The 15,123-nt window shown below is 46.1% G+C and overlaps 1 protein-coding gene across 1 annotated transcript in view; it reads left to right on the forward strand.

Annotated features, from left to right (window-relative positions):
• The window catches only part of megf6b (multiple EGF-like-domains 6b), a 128,638-nt gene that overhangs the window by 40,749 nt on the left and 72,766 nt on the right, over window positions 1-15,123 (forward strand). The window contains exon 3 of the mRNA XM_034167563.1: window positions 239-361. Coding sequence (XP_034023454.1) covers window positions 239-361 — 123 coding nt within the window. The remainder of the gene's footprint in view (window positions 1-238; window positions 362-15,123) is intronic.

Below are 15,123 nucleotides of genomic sequence, written 5' to 3' on the forward strand. Positions count from 1 at the left end.
AATTTGCCTTAAATGCCAGTAGTTGTTACCACATGGTTCATTTGTTTGTTTGAGCTGTAATTCACTTGAAGCATAGCTTCCATCCATCATGTCTACTTCTAGTTTTTACCCTAAAGGATGCGTTAAACACCCCATCTCACTTTGGTAACGTTTTGTTGTACTCTTCTCTTGATAATGAGACTGATCAAATTGTAACAGTTTCAGTCCCCTTTCTCCATGTGGGTTTTGTTCCACGCAGATATCAACGAGTGCCAGGTTCATAACGGAGGCTGCCAGCACAGATGTGTTAACACCAGAGGCTCCTATTACTGCGAGTGCTACCCGGGCTCTCGCTTACATGTGGATGGACGCACCTGCCTCAGTGAGTAATATGGCAACTTTGTGACAGTAAAAGTACACACATTTATACACCATTAAGACATCTGCATCTTTTGTTGTTATTGAATCTCTGTCAGGTAAATGTGATGTACATACAAACAAACATGCATGTTTAATTTTTACAATCACAAGTCAGATGTTTGTAGTCTTAATAAATAAACACAATCCCAAATCAGAAACCGTTAGGACGATATGGAAAATGCATGAAGTAAATAAATAAATACAGAAATAATTCATGATGATATTTCAAACAGGTGATGTCAATGGGTGATTGTAATCATGATTTGGTACAAAAGCAGTATCTACCAAAGGCTACGTCTTTGAGGAGCAAAGATGGGCCAAGGATCTTCTGTTTATCAACAGATGCATAAGAAAATTATTGAAATGTTTCAAAACCAAAGTTCCTCATGGAAATATTGGAAGGAAAATGCATATTTCTCTCTCTACAGCACATACGAGGTCTGTTACAAAAGTATCATACCTTTTTATTTTTTTCAAAAACTATATGGATTTGATTCATATGTTTTTACGTCAGCCAAGCTTGAAACTTCATGCGCATCCGTGAGTTTTTCCACACCTGTCGGTTGCGTCATTCGCCTGTGGGCAGGCTTTGAGTGAGCACTACTCCACCCCTCTCGTCATTGTTTCATTGCGAGGAAATGGCGGAATGATTTGGGCTTTTTTTCCATCAGAATTTTTTTCAGAAACTGTTAGAGACAGGCAGCTGGAAACCATTCGAAAAATTTATCTGGCTTTCGGTGAAAATTTTACGGGCTTCACAGAGAATAAGGAGTGTTACTACAGCTTTAAGGACGACCCACAATGGCGCACGGCGCGCCGTGCTCCGAGCCGCCATCGAGAGGCAGAAACCACCAGATCATTTCTAAACGGATCGCTGTGTGGAGCCGGGACCGTCGTGTGCAATTTCTCTGGTTATCACAAGAGCTGGACATCAGCCATTTTGTGGCAGATTTCACTTTTAACAAGAGATTTTGTCATGGAAAGCCGCGCGGAGGCTTCGCGCGTCACGACCGATTCGCTGATGAAGCGAGCCCAAGCTCTCCACAATTTCTCTTGTCCCAACTTGTCCTCTAACAATGGCTCCTCAATTCAAACCTCTGCCAGACTGGAAAAATCACTTGGGGCCCATTGGCAAGGTCCTTAATCCCCCCAGTTTCTCCTGGTATGCAGTTGAACACCTTGCTTGGCACCACCCTGACGTGTGTGTGTGTGTGATAGAGACAGAGACTGGGTGAATGTGAAGCATCGATACAAAGCGCTTTGAGCTTCTGATTCAGATGGAAAAGCACTATACATCCATCCATCCATCCATCCATTTTCTTCTGCTTTATCCGGAGTCGGGTCGCGGGGGCAGCAGCTCAAGCAAAGCTGCCCAGACCTCCTGATCCACACACACCTCCCCCAGCTCCTCCGGGGGAACCCCAAGGTGTTCCCAAGATGTAGTCCCTCCAGCGTGTCTTGGGTCTTCCCCGGGGCCTCCTCCCAATGGGACGTGCCCGGAACACCTCTCCAGCGAGGCGTCCAGGGGGCATCCGGAAAAGATGCCCGAGTCACCTCAACTGACTCCTTTCAACGTGGAGGAGCAGCGGCTCGACTCCAAGCTCCTCCCGAGTGACCGAGCTCCTCACCCTATCTCTAAGGGAGCGCCCAGCCAGCCTGCGGAGGAAACTCATCTCGGCCGCTTGTACTCGCGATCTCGTTCTTTTGGTCATGAGCCAAATCTCATGACCATAGGTGAGGATCGGAACGTAGATCAATCGGTAAATCGAGAGCTTTGCCCCCCTACTCAGCTCTCTCTTCACCACGACGGTCCGATACAGCGACCGCATCACTGCAGATGCTGCACCGATCCATCTATCGATCTCACGCTCCATCCGTCCCTCACTTGTGAATAAGACCCCAAGATACTTAAACTCCTCCATTTGAGGCAAGGACACTCCACCAACCTGAAGAGGGCAAAGCACCTTTTTCCGGTCGAGAACCATGGCCTCGGATTTGGAGGTGCTGATTTTCATCCTGGACGCTTCACACTCGGCTGCAAACTGCCCCAGTGCACGCTGAAGGTCCTGATTTGACGAAGCCAACAGAACCACATTGTCCGCAAACAGCAGAGACGAGATTCTGTGGTTCCCAAACCGGACCCCTCTACACCCTGGCTGCGCCTAGAAATTCTGTCCATAAAAATAATGAACAGAACCGGTGACAAAGGGCAGCCCTGGCGGAGGCCAACGTGCACTGGAAACAGGTTTGACTTACTACCGGCAATGTGAACCAAGCTCCTGCTGCAGTCGTACAGGGACCGGATAGCCCTTAGCAAAGGACCCCGTACTCCCGGAGCACCCCCACAGGGTGCCCCGAGGGACACGGTCGAACGCCTTCTCCAGATCCACAAAACACATGTGGACTGGTTTGGCGAACTCCCATGAACCCGATGGAGTGTGTAGAGCTGGTCCAGTGTGCTGCGACCAGGACGAAAACCACACTGCTCCTCCTGAATCCAAGGTTCGACCATCGGTCGAATTCTCCTCTCCAGTACTCTGGAATAGACCTTACCGGGGAGGCTGAGCAGTGTGATCCCCCAATAGTTGGAACACACCCTCCGGTCCCCCTTCTTAAACAGAGGGACCACCACCCCGGTCTGCCAATCCAGAGGCACTGTCCCCGATCGCCACGCGATGTTGCAGAGGCGTCTCAGCCAAGACAGTCCCACAACATCCAGAGACTTAAGGTACTCAGGACGGACTTCATCCACCCCAGGAGCCTTGCCACCGAGGAGCTTTCTAACCACCTCGGTGACTTCGGCCTGGGTAATGGATGAGTCCGCCTCTGAGTCCCCAGTCTCTGCTTCCTCTTTGAAGACGTGACGATGGGATTGAGGAGATCCTCGAAGTACTCCTTCCACCGCCCGACAACATCCCCAGTCAGGGTCATGAAAAGCACTATACAAATGCACTTTATTTATACCCCGTCACACATAGCCAGAATCACGCAGAGTGGTGTCAGATTTGTGAATTGGCACACATCCAAAAGGTGTCGGGTTTCATTTCCAAAACCTTCTGACATCCATCTGCAGAAGTCCACATAGTTGGTCAAAATCAGCCGATGGCCCCGAGTGTGATGCATATGTTCTTAATTCCCCTGGCGCCGTCGACATGGGACACCAATCTGACAGTGATCCATGTGTAATCTGATGATGATCTGACAGTACTTTACTGACAGCATCAAAACAGCATTTGAAACGATCTGATTGCAGTTGATTGAGCTCTGAGATCGATCGGTCACAGCAAAGCCTGCCGACATGTTGTTCCACGTTTGTCCACCTCCACTGGACCCCGGCCAGGGAGGGCGAAGGAAATGTTATTATGTAATAACATGTACGTGGCACTGCGCGTGCATCACAGGCTCATGCAGCGCCCAACAACGCAGCTGAACTAGGATGTCACCACTGTAACGCAGGTATTATTACACGTTACGCAGGTATTATTACATGTTATGCAGGTATTATTACACGTCCAGCTCCCAAGTCTGTAGCAGGTATGATGTGGAAATGTTTGCCCAGCACATGATGACATAAGCGCAGACATTTGGTCCCTTTCCGCACGCTGCGCTGTGTGCTGTCGATCAGATGACAAAAGCATAATCCACCTCTGATATAATTAAATCCCATGTGAAGTGCCGTCCCGCACCGATAATCCAACTGCAGTTGTGTTAAAATGCGTATCAAGTAAAATGACACCAAAAAAGACTTAAAGAAATGAGAAATGAGAAAGTCCACTGGCTCTGTCTGAAAGTTGCGCACATGTGGGATGTTGGCGCACTACCAGCACGTTAACAGCAGTTAGGAGTCCAGCTGGACATGTGTGCCCCATGTGTGCACGTGGAGTGGCTGGTACAGTGTTTATTAACACATATACACACAGCTGAGCGAACATTTCGGCCACACACTCACACACTGCTTTGATAACCAGTTCTGCACACGCATGTGCGCACGCACCGCGCGCAGCAGAGTGGACACACACTCATCACTCGAATCACCTGTTCTGCACACGTACACACGTGCACTCCGTCATGTGAGATACACAGATGAGACGTCAGTTTAGCGCTGGGAATGTGAGGACGAGCGGAGATTTGATTGTGTGAGTGAGTGAGTGAGTGAGTGAGTGACAGCTCCAATGTTGGTGCCGTTTGACAGCAGTCTGTGTCATCTGACTGCTGTCTGAAATATGTTTGGGCTGCATCCTGCAGATGTGCACGAGGCAGTCCGGATGCATTCGGGCTAAGGCTGGTCATGCCTCTTTTTCTGCCGACTGCGTCGGATTATTAAAATATTTGCCGTGTCAGAATGGCTCCTCCACATTCTTGCTATGTGTGATGGGGGCTTTACCATTTACATGGGCATTGAGCAAGTGATTACTTTGGAAACCTTTGTCAAGCACCACAATATGGAGGCATCTTACTTAAAACTTTGCTGTGCAATAAAGAAGGCTTATCTGGCCTTTTCCTGAAGCTGTGTTAACTTCTTTGGGCTCAGAGGTGTCTGAGTTGGTCCATTGAACAATGGAAAATTGCAGTCAGAAGAATCAGTATTCCAGAACTGTTTTTGAAGAAATGGATGTTGATGGATTAATAAGAGGGTCCGGATTCTGGACTAGACTGCCTGCAATCCTGCCCTGTCCCCAATCGAGACTGTGTAGAGAATTTTGAATTTTCCATCCATCCTTCTATCTCTTCAGACATTTTCCACTACTATATCTCTAAGGTCGTTTGCCCAAACAAAACAACAACCAAACACTCCATGCACTCCCTGTAGGGGGAATTATGGGGTCAATGAGTGCAAAATCAAATTTTGGTTCATAGAGCTTATATTACTTGATCTTAGCACACAAAAGTTTATGACAACCTACAGCTGACTTCAAGGCACACACTAGGTACCAGATGTCATCACTATTTAAGTCATGACATCATCCATGGAGACTTTTACCAAAACCAAGGAAGGGATTTGCCAGCAACACCCTATGTCGTCATAACAGTGCCCTGTATAAATAACAGTGTGTTCTACATCCATTAATCTGGTCATTCTTGGACAGTTTTCATCACTGAGATGTGGTTTTTGAGTCGTATGTCACATGTTGAAGATAAGATGGTCAGGCCTAAATTTTGCTTATGGCAGAGGCATTTCTACAAGCTCTGTTGCATAAGTGAGAAACTTTGAAGAAGTGTAATAAGAAACCCTAATCTTGTAGGTCGACACAGATTTCGCACATCACCCATTTAAAGAAAGAAGTGAATCCAATGTAGGCCCTGAGGAACACTGATACCATTGGTGCCAGTTCTTATTGGCAGTTTCTGTAGCGTGAAGTGGATGAGAGTGTACAACTCCCCATGGACAGGATGCCAGTCCATCACAGGTTACTTCCCAGCCAAGGCCGAAGCCTATTTACAGTGAGGTCGACTGAAACAATGCAGATGAAATTTCTTTTCCAGGGACAAAGACAGGTACCATGATTGGTCAACAGTAGGCTAACCCCTTTTCTGACTGAGCCACTTCTAACTCAAATATCCCGTATACCTAAATTAAACCATGATAACAGAAAACTGTGACTAACCCTGCTGAATTTTATGACTCACTCCTTTCTCATTACCTCCTCACTGTGCGTTAATTAAAAGCTCAAATAAACTTCAGCCCTTAAATCTGTGTGTGTTCCCATCACTCGTGCCCTGTGCAGTGTTTACAAAGTACCTGCTCCTTGTATCTACTCTGGCAGACGCAGGACATGAGGTGTTACTAGACAGGGCAAAGAGAATAAACCCGGTGTCATTGTCTTCAGCCAGGAATGTACACAGAGAGTCCGTTCTGACATGTAGAGTGGAACTTATGATGTGTGATTTGGTTTCAAAAGTAGCTTTAGTGTCTGATAGAGCAGACGGTGAAGCTGGGAGCCAACTGTCAACAAAGAGGCTGCGATGGGACAGCTGTTTCATGACCAAATGCCTCAGTGCGCTAATAATCATTGTGCACATTTTGATGGATTCCCATGGGAAGCTTGTATGTGATGTTAGATACATTACAAGTCTGCTGTCATATTTAAAATGGTGCAGAGGAAAACAGTCTTCTCTCATAAACTGAGAAAATTAAATTCCTGAAATCTTGAATTGAAGTCAAATCCACTGTTAATTTTTAATTTTGTTACAGTTATAATATTGGAACAATAATTTGGTGCCTCCTTGTTTAATGAATTAACACCTTTGGTGACAACAAGGAAACCAACGAAGACAGTGAGAGGAATGGAAAGACAAAACAACACACAAAAAAAATAATCCATCCATCCATCCATTTTCTTCCGCTTCATCTGGGGACGGGTCACGGGGGCAACAGCTCAAGCAAAGCTACCCAGTCCAGCGAGGCGTCCAGGGGGCATCTGGAAAAGATGCCCGAGCCACCTCAGCTGGCTCCTTTTGACGTGGAGGAGCAGCGGCTCGACTCCGAGCTCCTCCAGAGTGACCGAGCTCCTTGCCCTATCTCTAAGGGAGCACCCAGCCACCCTGCGGAGGAAACTCATCGTGGCCGCTTGTACTTGCGACCTCGTTCGTTCGGTCATGAGCCAAAACTCATGACCATAGGTAAGGGTCGGAACGTAGATCGATTGGTAAATCGAGAGCTTTGCCCCCCTGCTCAGCTCTCTCTTCACCACGACGGTCCGATACAGCAACCACATCACTGCAGATGCTGCACTGATCTGTCTGTCGATCTCACGCTCCATCCGCCCCTCACTCGTGAACAAGACCCCGAGATACTTAAACTCCTCTACTTGAGGCAAGGACACTCCACCGACCTGAAAAGGGCAAGGCACCTTTTTCCAGTCGAGAACCATGGACTCGGATTTGGAGGTGCTGATTTTCATCCCGGACACTTCACACTCGGCTGCAAACCGCCCCAGTGCACGCTGAAGGTCCTGATTTGACGAAGACAACAACAGAGATGAGATTCCGTGGTTCCCAAACCGGAACCCCTCTGCCCCTTGGCTGCACCTAGAAATTCTGTCCTTAAAGGTAATGCACAGAACCGGTGACAAATGGCAGCCCTGGCGGAGGCCACCGTGCACTGGAAACAAGTTTGACTTGCCAGCAATGTGAACCAAGCTCCTGCTGCGGTTGTACAGGGTCTGGATAGCCCTTAGCAAAGGACCCTGGACCCCGTACTCCCGGAGCACCCCCCACAGGGTGCCTCGAGGGACACGGTCGAAAGCCTTCTCCAGATCCACAAGGCACAAGTGGACTGGTTGGGCGAACTGGTACTCAGGACGGATTTCATCCACCCCAGGAGCCTTGCCACCAAGGAGCTTTCTGACCACCTCGGTGACTTCGGCCTGGGTGATGGATGAGTCCGCCTCTGAGTCCCCAGTCTCTGCTTCCTCTTCAGTAGACGTGACACTGGGATTGAGGAGATTCTCGAAGTATTCCTTCCTTTTTTGTATTCCTCAAATACTTTGAGGAATACAAAAAAATAACGCAATGCTAAAATACCTTCGGGCATATGAGCATTGTGTTCTGTATAATTTGCAGTTGTTTAAATAATTATTAGGTTCCAAAAACTGAGTTTGCAGCTAGCAACCATCATGGTGCAGCTCTACTCTGATTGGCTGTCACTCCCGCCACTCAAAAACTAAACTGAACACTAGCGTCTGCTAAATGTCTTTTAAATCACGTCAGAGGTATTATTAGGTTCTAAAAACAGCGTTTTCAGTTTTAGAAGTGCTTATTTCTCACTAGCTTTTACATAATATATGTCAAAGAGGTTATATTTGCACACAACCAAAATGGAGTTTAAACCTAGCTAGCAGCATGTGACGTCACCACGCTACCACAAGATCATGCCATAAAATTAGGTACAGAATTCAGCATTTTAACCTCTTAAAATAACTCTTAAAATATGTCAGGGTTAGCCATATTCGAACTTGTCCAAGGTCTGTGTCCCAAGAATGTTCCCTGTGAATTTGAAGACTGTGGCAGTAATAGAACTGGACTTATGCTGTACAGACGCTGGGGCTTCGCAATACCCGATGGCCATATGTTGGCCTCAGGTAAAAATGCTAAAAAACAAGATGTGCTCATAATGATGGCAGTAATCATACAATTAATGAATAGTTTTACTTATGTTAACAAGCATATTAAGTAAGCATGTATTACATGAATGTACATGTGGGTACGAGGTCTATTAGAAAAGTATCCGACCTTATTATTTTTTTCAAAAACCATATGGATTTGACTCACGTGTGATTACATCAGACATGCTTGAACCCTCGTGGGCATGCGAGAGTTTTTTCACGCCTGTCGGTTACGTCATTCGCCTGTGGGCAGTCTTTGAGTGAGGAGTCGCCCACCCTCTCGTCGTTTTTTCATTGTTTAGGAATGGCTCAGAGACTGCTGCTTTGTTTGATAAAATTTTTTTCAAAAACTGTAAGGCACAACTGAGTGGACACCATTCGATAAATTCAGCTGGTTTTCGGTAAAAATTTTAACGGGTGATGAGAGATTTTGGTCTGGTAGTGTCGCCGTAAGGACGGCCCACGGCGCCTGACGGCGATCTGCGCTTCGAGGCGGCAGCGTGTTGCCGTTTCAAGTTGAAAACTTCCACATTTCAGGCTCTGTTGACCCAGGAAGTCGTCAGAGAACAGAGAACTTTCAGAAGAAGTCGGCATGAGGAGTTTATTCGGACATTCCATTGTTAACGGACATTTTGTAATGAAAGAACGTGCGGGCAGAGTCGCATGTCGGGCCGGACCCGACCGCGGGGGGTCGCGACAGGAAAAACACCTTGGTTGGAAACCTTAACGGGCAAGTTGGAACATGCCAAAGCTGTTAAACAATTTCTCAGTTACTCACTTGTTGAAAGCCATCAAAAGCCGCCTGAATTTTACAAATGGTTTTCAACATGGAGGTGTTTTTCCTGTCGCGGCGCACACAGATTTGCCGAGTCGTCACGGAAACGACTCGGCGAATTTGCGCGCACGTCTTTCATTAAAAAATGTCCTTAAACAGTGGAATGTCCACATAAAGTCCTCATGCCGGCCTCTTCTGAATCTTCTCTGTTCTCTCACGACGTCCTGGGTGAATTAAGCCTTAAATTAGAATGTTTTCAGGTCGAAACAGGCCGACGACGGCGCCTGGAAGCGCTGCAGGACGTCCCGCTCTGCGGGAAGTCCTTACACCGACAGAAACACCCCATAATTTCTCATCAGCCGTTAAACTTTTCACCGAAAACCAGCTTAATTTCTCGAATAGTGTCCACTCGGATATTCCTCACAGGTCCAGAAAACTTTTGATAAAGCAACGAGCGCCGTCTTGAGTATTGTGTGAAACAAAGGAATTCAGCCGAGAGGGCGGGACCACATCTCACTCAAGGCCTGCCCACAGGGAAATGATGTCACCGACACGCGTGAAAAAACTCACGCATGCGCACGAGGGTTCAAGCATGATTGGTGTAATCGCATGTCATTCAAATCCATATAGTTAAAAAAAAAAAGAAAAGGGTCGGTTTATTGTCTAATAGACCTCGTACATGTGTGAGTAAACTATAATTCTACATGCAATAGGGTGCAGCAGATTTAAAGAAAGTAAGTCAGTTCTTAAAGGCACTGAGGGTCATTGGATCAGTGCTCACCTCATAAGGTTTTGAATAATCAGGTCCCATCTTATCTTAGGGACCTCATATTACCATATCACCCCAATAGAGCGCTTCGCTCTCAGACTGCAGGCTTACTTGTAGTTCCTAGGGTTTGTAAGAGTAGAATGGGAGGCAGAGCCTTCAGCTTTCAGGCTCCTCTCCTCTGGAACCAGTTCCCAATTCAGATCAGGGAGACAGACACCCTCTCTACTTTTAAGATTAGGCTTAAAACTTTCCTTTTTGCTAAAGCTTATAGTTAGGGCTGGATCAGGTGACCCTGAACCATCCCTTAGTTATGCTGCTATAGACTTAGACTGCTGGGGGGTTCCCATGATGCACTGAGTGTTTCTTTCTCTTTTTGCTCTGTATGCACTACTCTGCATTTAATCATTAGTGATTGATCTCTGCTCCCCTCCACAGCATGTCTTTTTCCTGGTTCTCTCCCTCAGCCCCAACCAGTCTCAGCAGAAGACTGCCCCTCCCTGAGCCTGGTTCTGCTGGAGGTTTCTTCCTGTTAAAAGGGAGTTTTTCCTTCCCACTGTCGCCAAGTGCTTGCTCACAGGGGGTCGTTTTGACCGGCTTTGCCTTACAATATAAAGCGCCTTGGGGCAACTGTTTGTTGTGATCTGGCGCTATATAAATAAAATTGATTTGATTTGATTCATATTACTGAGGTGTGAAGCAGATGAGAGTCCACGTCTCCCTTTGGACAGGATCAATCAATCAATCAACTTCTTTCTTATATAGCGCCAAATCACAACAAACAGTTGCCCCAAGGCGCTCAGGATGCCAGTCCATAGCAGGTTACCTCCCAGCCAAGGCTGGTACCCATTTACAGCTGGCTGAACAGAGACAACACAGATGAGTCTCTTGTTCAATGACACAGACATGTAGCACAAGCAGGATTCAAACCTAGTTGTACATATTGGCAGGCCAGCTCCTTATCCACTGAGCTACCTGCTCTGCATCATGAGATGTATGATGATGCAAATGACTGTGAGGATTCGCATCAGTGCCACACAGCCCAAAAACTGCAGATATAGCCCCATTGCAAGCAGATGGTCCAAAGCCATGGCAAGCAATGTATACAGAGCACTCCCACCCTTACTGGAGATGGCAGGAACCACTAGATCATTGCCATGCACTACAAGGAGGCAAGAGATGACTACAGGGAAACCCAACCAGCCAACTAATCAGATGGTCTAGCCAACCAATCAGATGGTCTAGCCAACCAATCAGATGATGCACCCAACCAATCCTCAAGCTGGAGCAAAGCCACAAGCACAACATACAGGATGCAGGCCCCCAGTCCGAATGCTAGACAGGACCCAAAACCCACAGGGAGCAAGCTGGAGGTTCCCCTAGGACATTGCCGCATCCCCCCAGGGTCAAGGCCAATAGAAACACTCTCCAATCTCTAGCCACCCCGCACCAGGTACACACCAACTCCCGTCCCTCACGTGGAGACACACATTGCCCCAACCAACCCCAGACTGCCCCCACCCACAAACACCCAGGTTAAAAGCAGACCTACCTAACTTTAACCCGTACCATGCGACACCAGATTTTCAATTTTAACCACCTCTGGGTTATAAAAGTGAGCACACAGCAATCAGTGCAGAGTCTGATGAGAAGACGAAAGACCAGATGTCCTCAGATTAACAGTCTCTCAGCTCTGCTTGTGTTATCCAGCTCTTGATCTGCCCGGGGGTGGGGGGGGTCAGCTGTATCTCCCACACTAAGTGTGTGGGCGCATCATGTTTGAGCTGGAGCAGACTCTGTGGTCTGATGTGTACTTGTGATGGATGAGTTTCAGTATGAAAAATATGGTTTTTGAGCAGCCTGTAAAGCCTCTACCTGTTGTTTTTGTCTCTGAATAGCTTCAGTTTAAAACGTCTCCTGGCCTTTCAGACACAGACAGCGAAGATGATTGAGTTGGATCTGCCCTCACCTCATCAGGACTTGAGCGCTGTCGGACACAGAGGTCCTGCCCTTCGAGTCTCTGTGATTTTTGGCCATTGTGCAGCGATTGATCTCAGAGCAGAGCAATTCTCAGAGTCTCTCCCTGAGCATTTTGCAGGAATGTCAGATCTGAGGTCATTCCAAGGTGGATTGACACTGCAGCCTTATTAGAAATCAGAAATCCAAATATAAGCATGCATTTTGAACGGGTGGAAACTGTATCTGCCTCTCTGCATCTCTCACACATACTTATGTTTTAGAATTTAAACCGTCACATTATTCAGCTTTTTGGCAGTCTAGTCTCTAGTCTCAGTGTAAAGTATCAGGTTGCATTGTTGAAAACTTGACACTTTGCATTGACATAACAAAATTCCTTTTCAAAGTGTATTAACACTGAGGTGGCGCCTAATGAAGAAAAAAATAATAAAAATATTACTCTTTAAGAAACACATACTTCTTGTGTTAATAAATAGGCCCAGTGAGCTGCTAGTCCAAAGTTGGAATTTTCAAACTTTGGACTAGCAGCTCACTGGGCCTATTTAGCCTATAAAGTTTGAGTAAAAGCGGGTGTGGCGGCTGCACAGCAATGAGTTTATAGTTAAACTTATACAGTTACGATAGCGCATGTTCTCCATATTAAAAGCCAAGTGGGCTCTGTGTACGTACGTGAATATGGCTTAGATCACGGACAAACTGGGGAGAGCTGACATTTGCCATTTGGTATGCTTATGTACTTTAGGTCAAGGATGAACACTGTGAAATCGGAAAGTTGATAGAACTAATATTTTTGGAGAAATTATGGATATTAGGTAACAACAGTGAATAGTGGATAATTTATAATTATATTCTGGACTGACGCCATTCCAAATCATTATAGAAACTTTGCACAATTTATTACCACCCTTGAAAAATGTCAGCTACCCATTCTATGAACACTACCCAATCTAGAGCCCATGGATCCCCGCGGGCAATGTGCTAGTTAGCATTTGTGAGTGAACAGTATTTTGCCATCATGAACAGAACATTTTCTAAAACTGAACTTAAACATTATTAAAACGACACTGTTGGGAAAGTGTAGTGACATGGACCCACAACAGGGGGCGTAAATGAACGGACAATGGAAGGAGTCAAATTATAACACTTTACTGTTGTGAATGTCACAACCAAACACAGCAGATTCAGAATGTGCTACAGTCAATTAATAAAGGTGTCGTGTGGGCAGGCTCGACGATAGGAGACGCCCGTCTGGAAACGAACCGGAACCACACGATTTCCACCGCCACCTGAACCTGAGGTATACTGGAGCCGCCAAGTCCCGGAGTCCCCAGGTGGCCACCTTCCCGGCGTGTCGGATCTGGTACTACTGGCAGAAAGCAAAAGACAGTCAAAGGGTGGGTGTGTGAACACCCAGTAACAATGGTGGGAATGCCACCTCCACCTCTCACTCAACACGTTGCAGCGGTCTCAGATGACAAGGAGCGCCGTCTTGCACAGCCTCCGCAAAAACGACCGGTTCTCCTGCAAACACTCACAATAACAGATTTATAAATCACCAAAGGCTGAGAGTATTACCTCCAGATGAAGATGATATCTCGGCAGTTTGGTGGAGGTGTCTTCCTGCTTTTATACCAGATGTGATGATTAGTGACAGCTGTCACAGATGATGGGTGACAGCTGTCACCACGGCTTGTTCCTGAGGCGGCAGCGCCCTCTCGTGCCTGAAGCCCGCACTTCAGGCAGGGCGCCTTCTGGTGGTGGGCCAGCAGTACCTCCTCTTCAGCGGCCCACACAACAGACACCCTGTGTCAGGTGGCTGTTATTGTGTGTCTGTAATAGATTTTACTGTCTGTGTGACAAAGCATGATAAAGAAGAGTGACTCAAAATAATGACAACTGGGTTTTACTACATTAAATTCTCAAGCTGGTTAACCCTCTAGGGCCGGCTCCGTCGTATATGACGGTTAAGACCAAGCTTTACTAAATTATAAATAACTTTTTAATGACATGAGATAGAAACTTACTTTTTTTTTTTTTTGCTAAAAAGTTAACTCCGCAGATTCCGAGCCAGCCATCAACCATCTTTGTACTCCTCATAGAAGCTGTGTGATGACGTGTGCAGTGTGAGTGTCCAATCGGAATTGGTTCACCGTCACATGGTTTTCCAAAATCCAATTGTAGGGCAGATTCACCTCACGTGAAAAGCCAAAGATCGTTTTCAGGAGTGATGTGTTACTAGTTGGCCCTTTGGAATAGCTCCCTGGCGGCTCCAATGAGTACATATTATGGGCTCCAAATGTGCCCTGCGCTATTATGCACAGGGATCAGTGAAGCAAACGGAGCAGATGGAGAGCCTCTGATGACAATCTCAAATGCTCAAACAAAGAGTAACTATCAGGATTGCTCCACTAGTTTGCATGTGAATGTTACTGGATAACTCTGTTGCTTTTACCATGAAGACAAAAAAAATGCATAGACCATTTTGTATATATTGTTCAAAATGTACATTTGTGTTTACTGTTTGAACCTTTTTGTTGTACAGTCTTTCACACAAGACCTCAAATTACCTTTATAAAGTGTCAAAACAGTTGTTTATTATAGTTTGCTGTGTGTTTTGAATAAATGTGTGTGGAAAATTATTTTCCGCTTTACTTTTTCCTTCCTTATTTTTGATTGTAAACCTTTATTATACTTATAAAACACAACAAAAGCATATATATTATGAAAGCACAGGTTGTCCTGAAAAAAGAGACATAAAACTTGATTGTGGGATGCAGGGAGAGCTGTTAACAGCAATAATAAAACATTTATGCCAGGTGAGTGAACTGTCCAAAAAATGCCCTCAAACCCCAGAGGGTTAAACAAGAAAGAAAGAAAGAAAGAAAGAAAACAATACATTCATGAAATTCTTACGTGAACACAAGTTTTCCACAGTTTGAAGGTTTCAGTTAATGGTCAAACTGAAAAGGTCTCATCTTCCTTGTAACTGTCCTGTGTATACACAGCATTAAGGTGCACTGAGCTGCAGTCTTTACGCTGGTATTTAAAGGTCATAATTTTAACTGGTCTGTCTGTACACGTCAGATGTCAGGGTGGGATGG

The sequence above is a fragment of the Thalassophryne amazonica genome, chromosome 3 (assembly GCF_902500255.1).
Source record: "Thalassophryne amazonica chromosome 3, fThaAma1.1, whole genome shotgun sequence".
Taxonomy (NCBI): Eukaryota; Metazoa; Chordata; class Actinopteri; order Batrachoidiformes; family Batrachoididae; genus Thalassophryne; species Thalassophryne amazonica.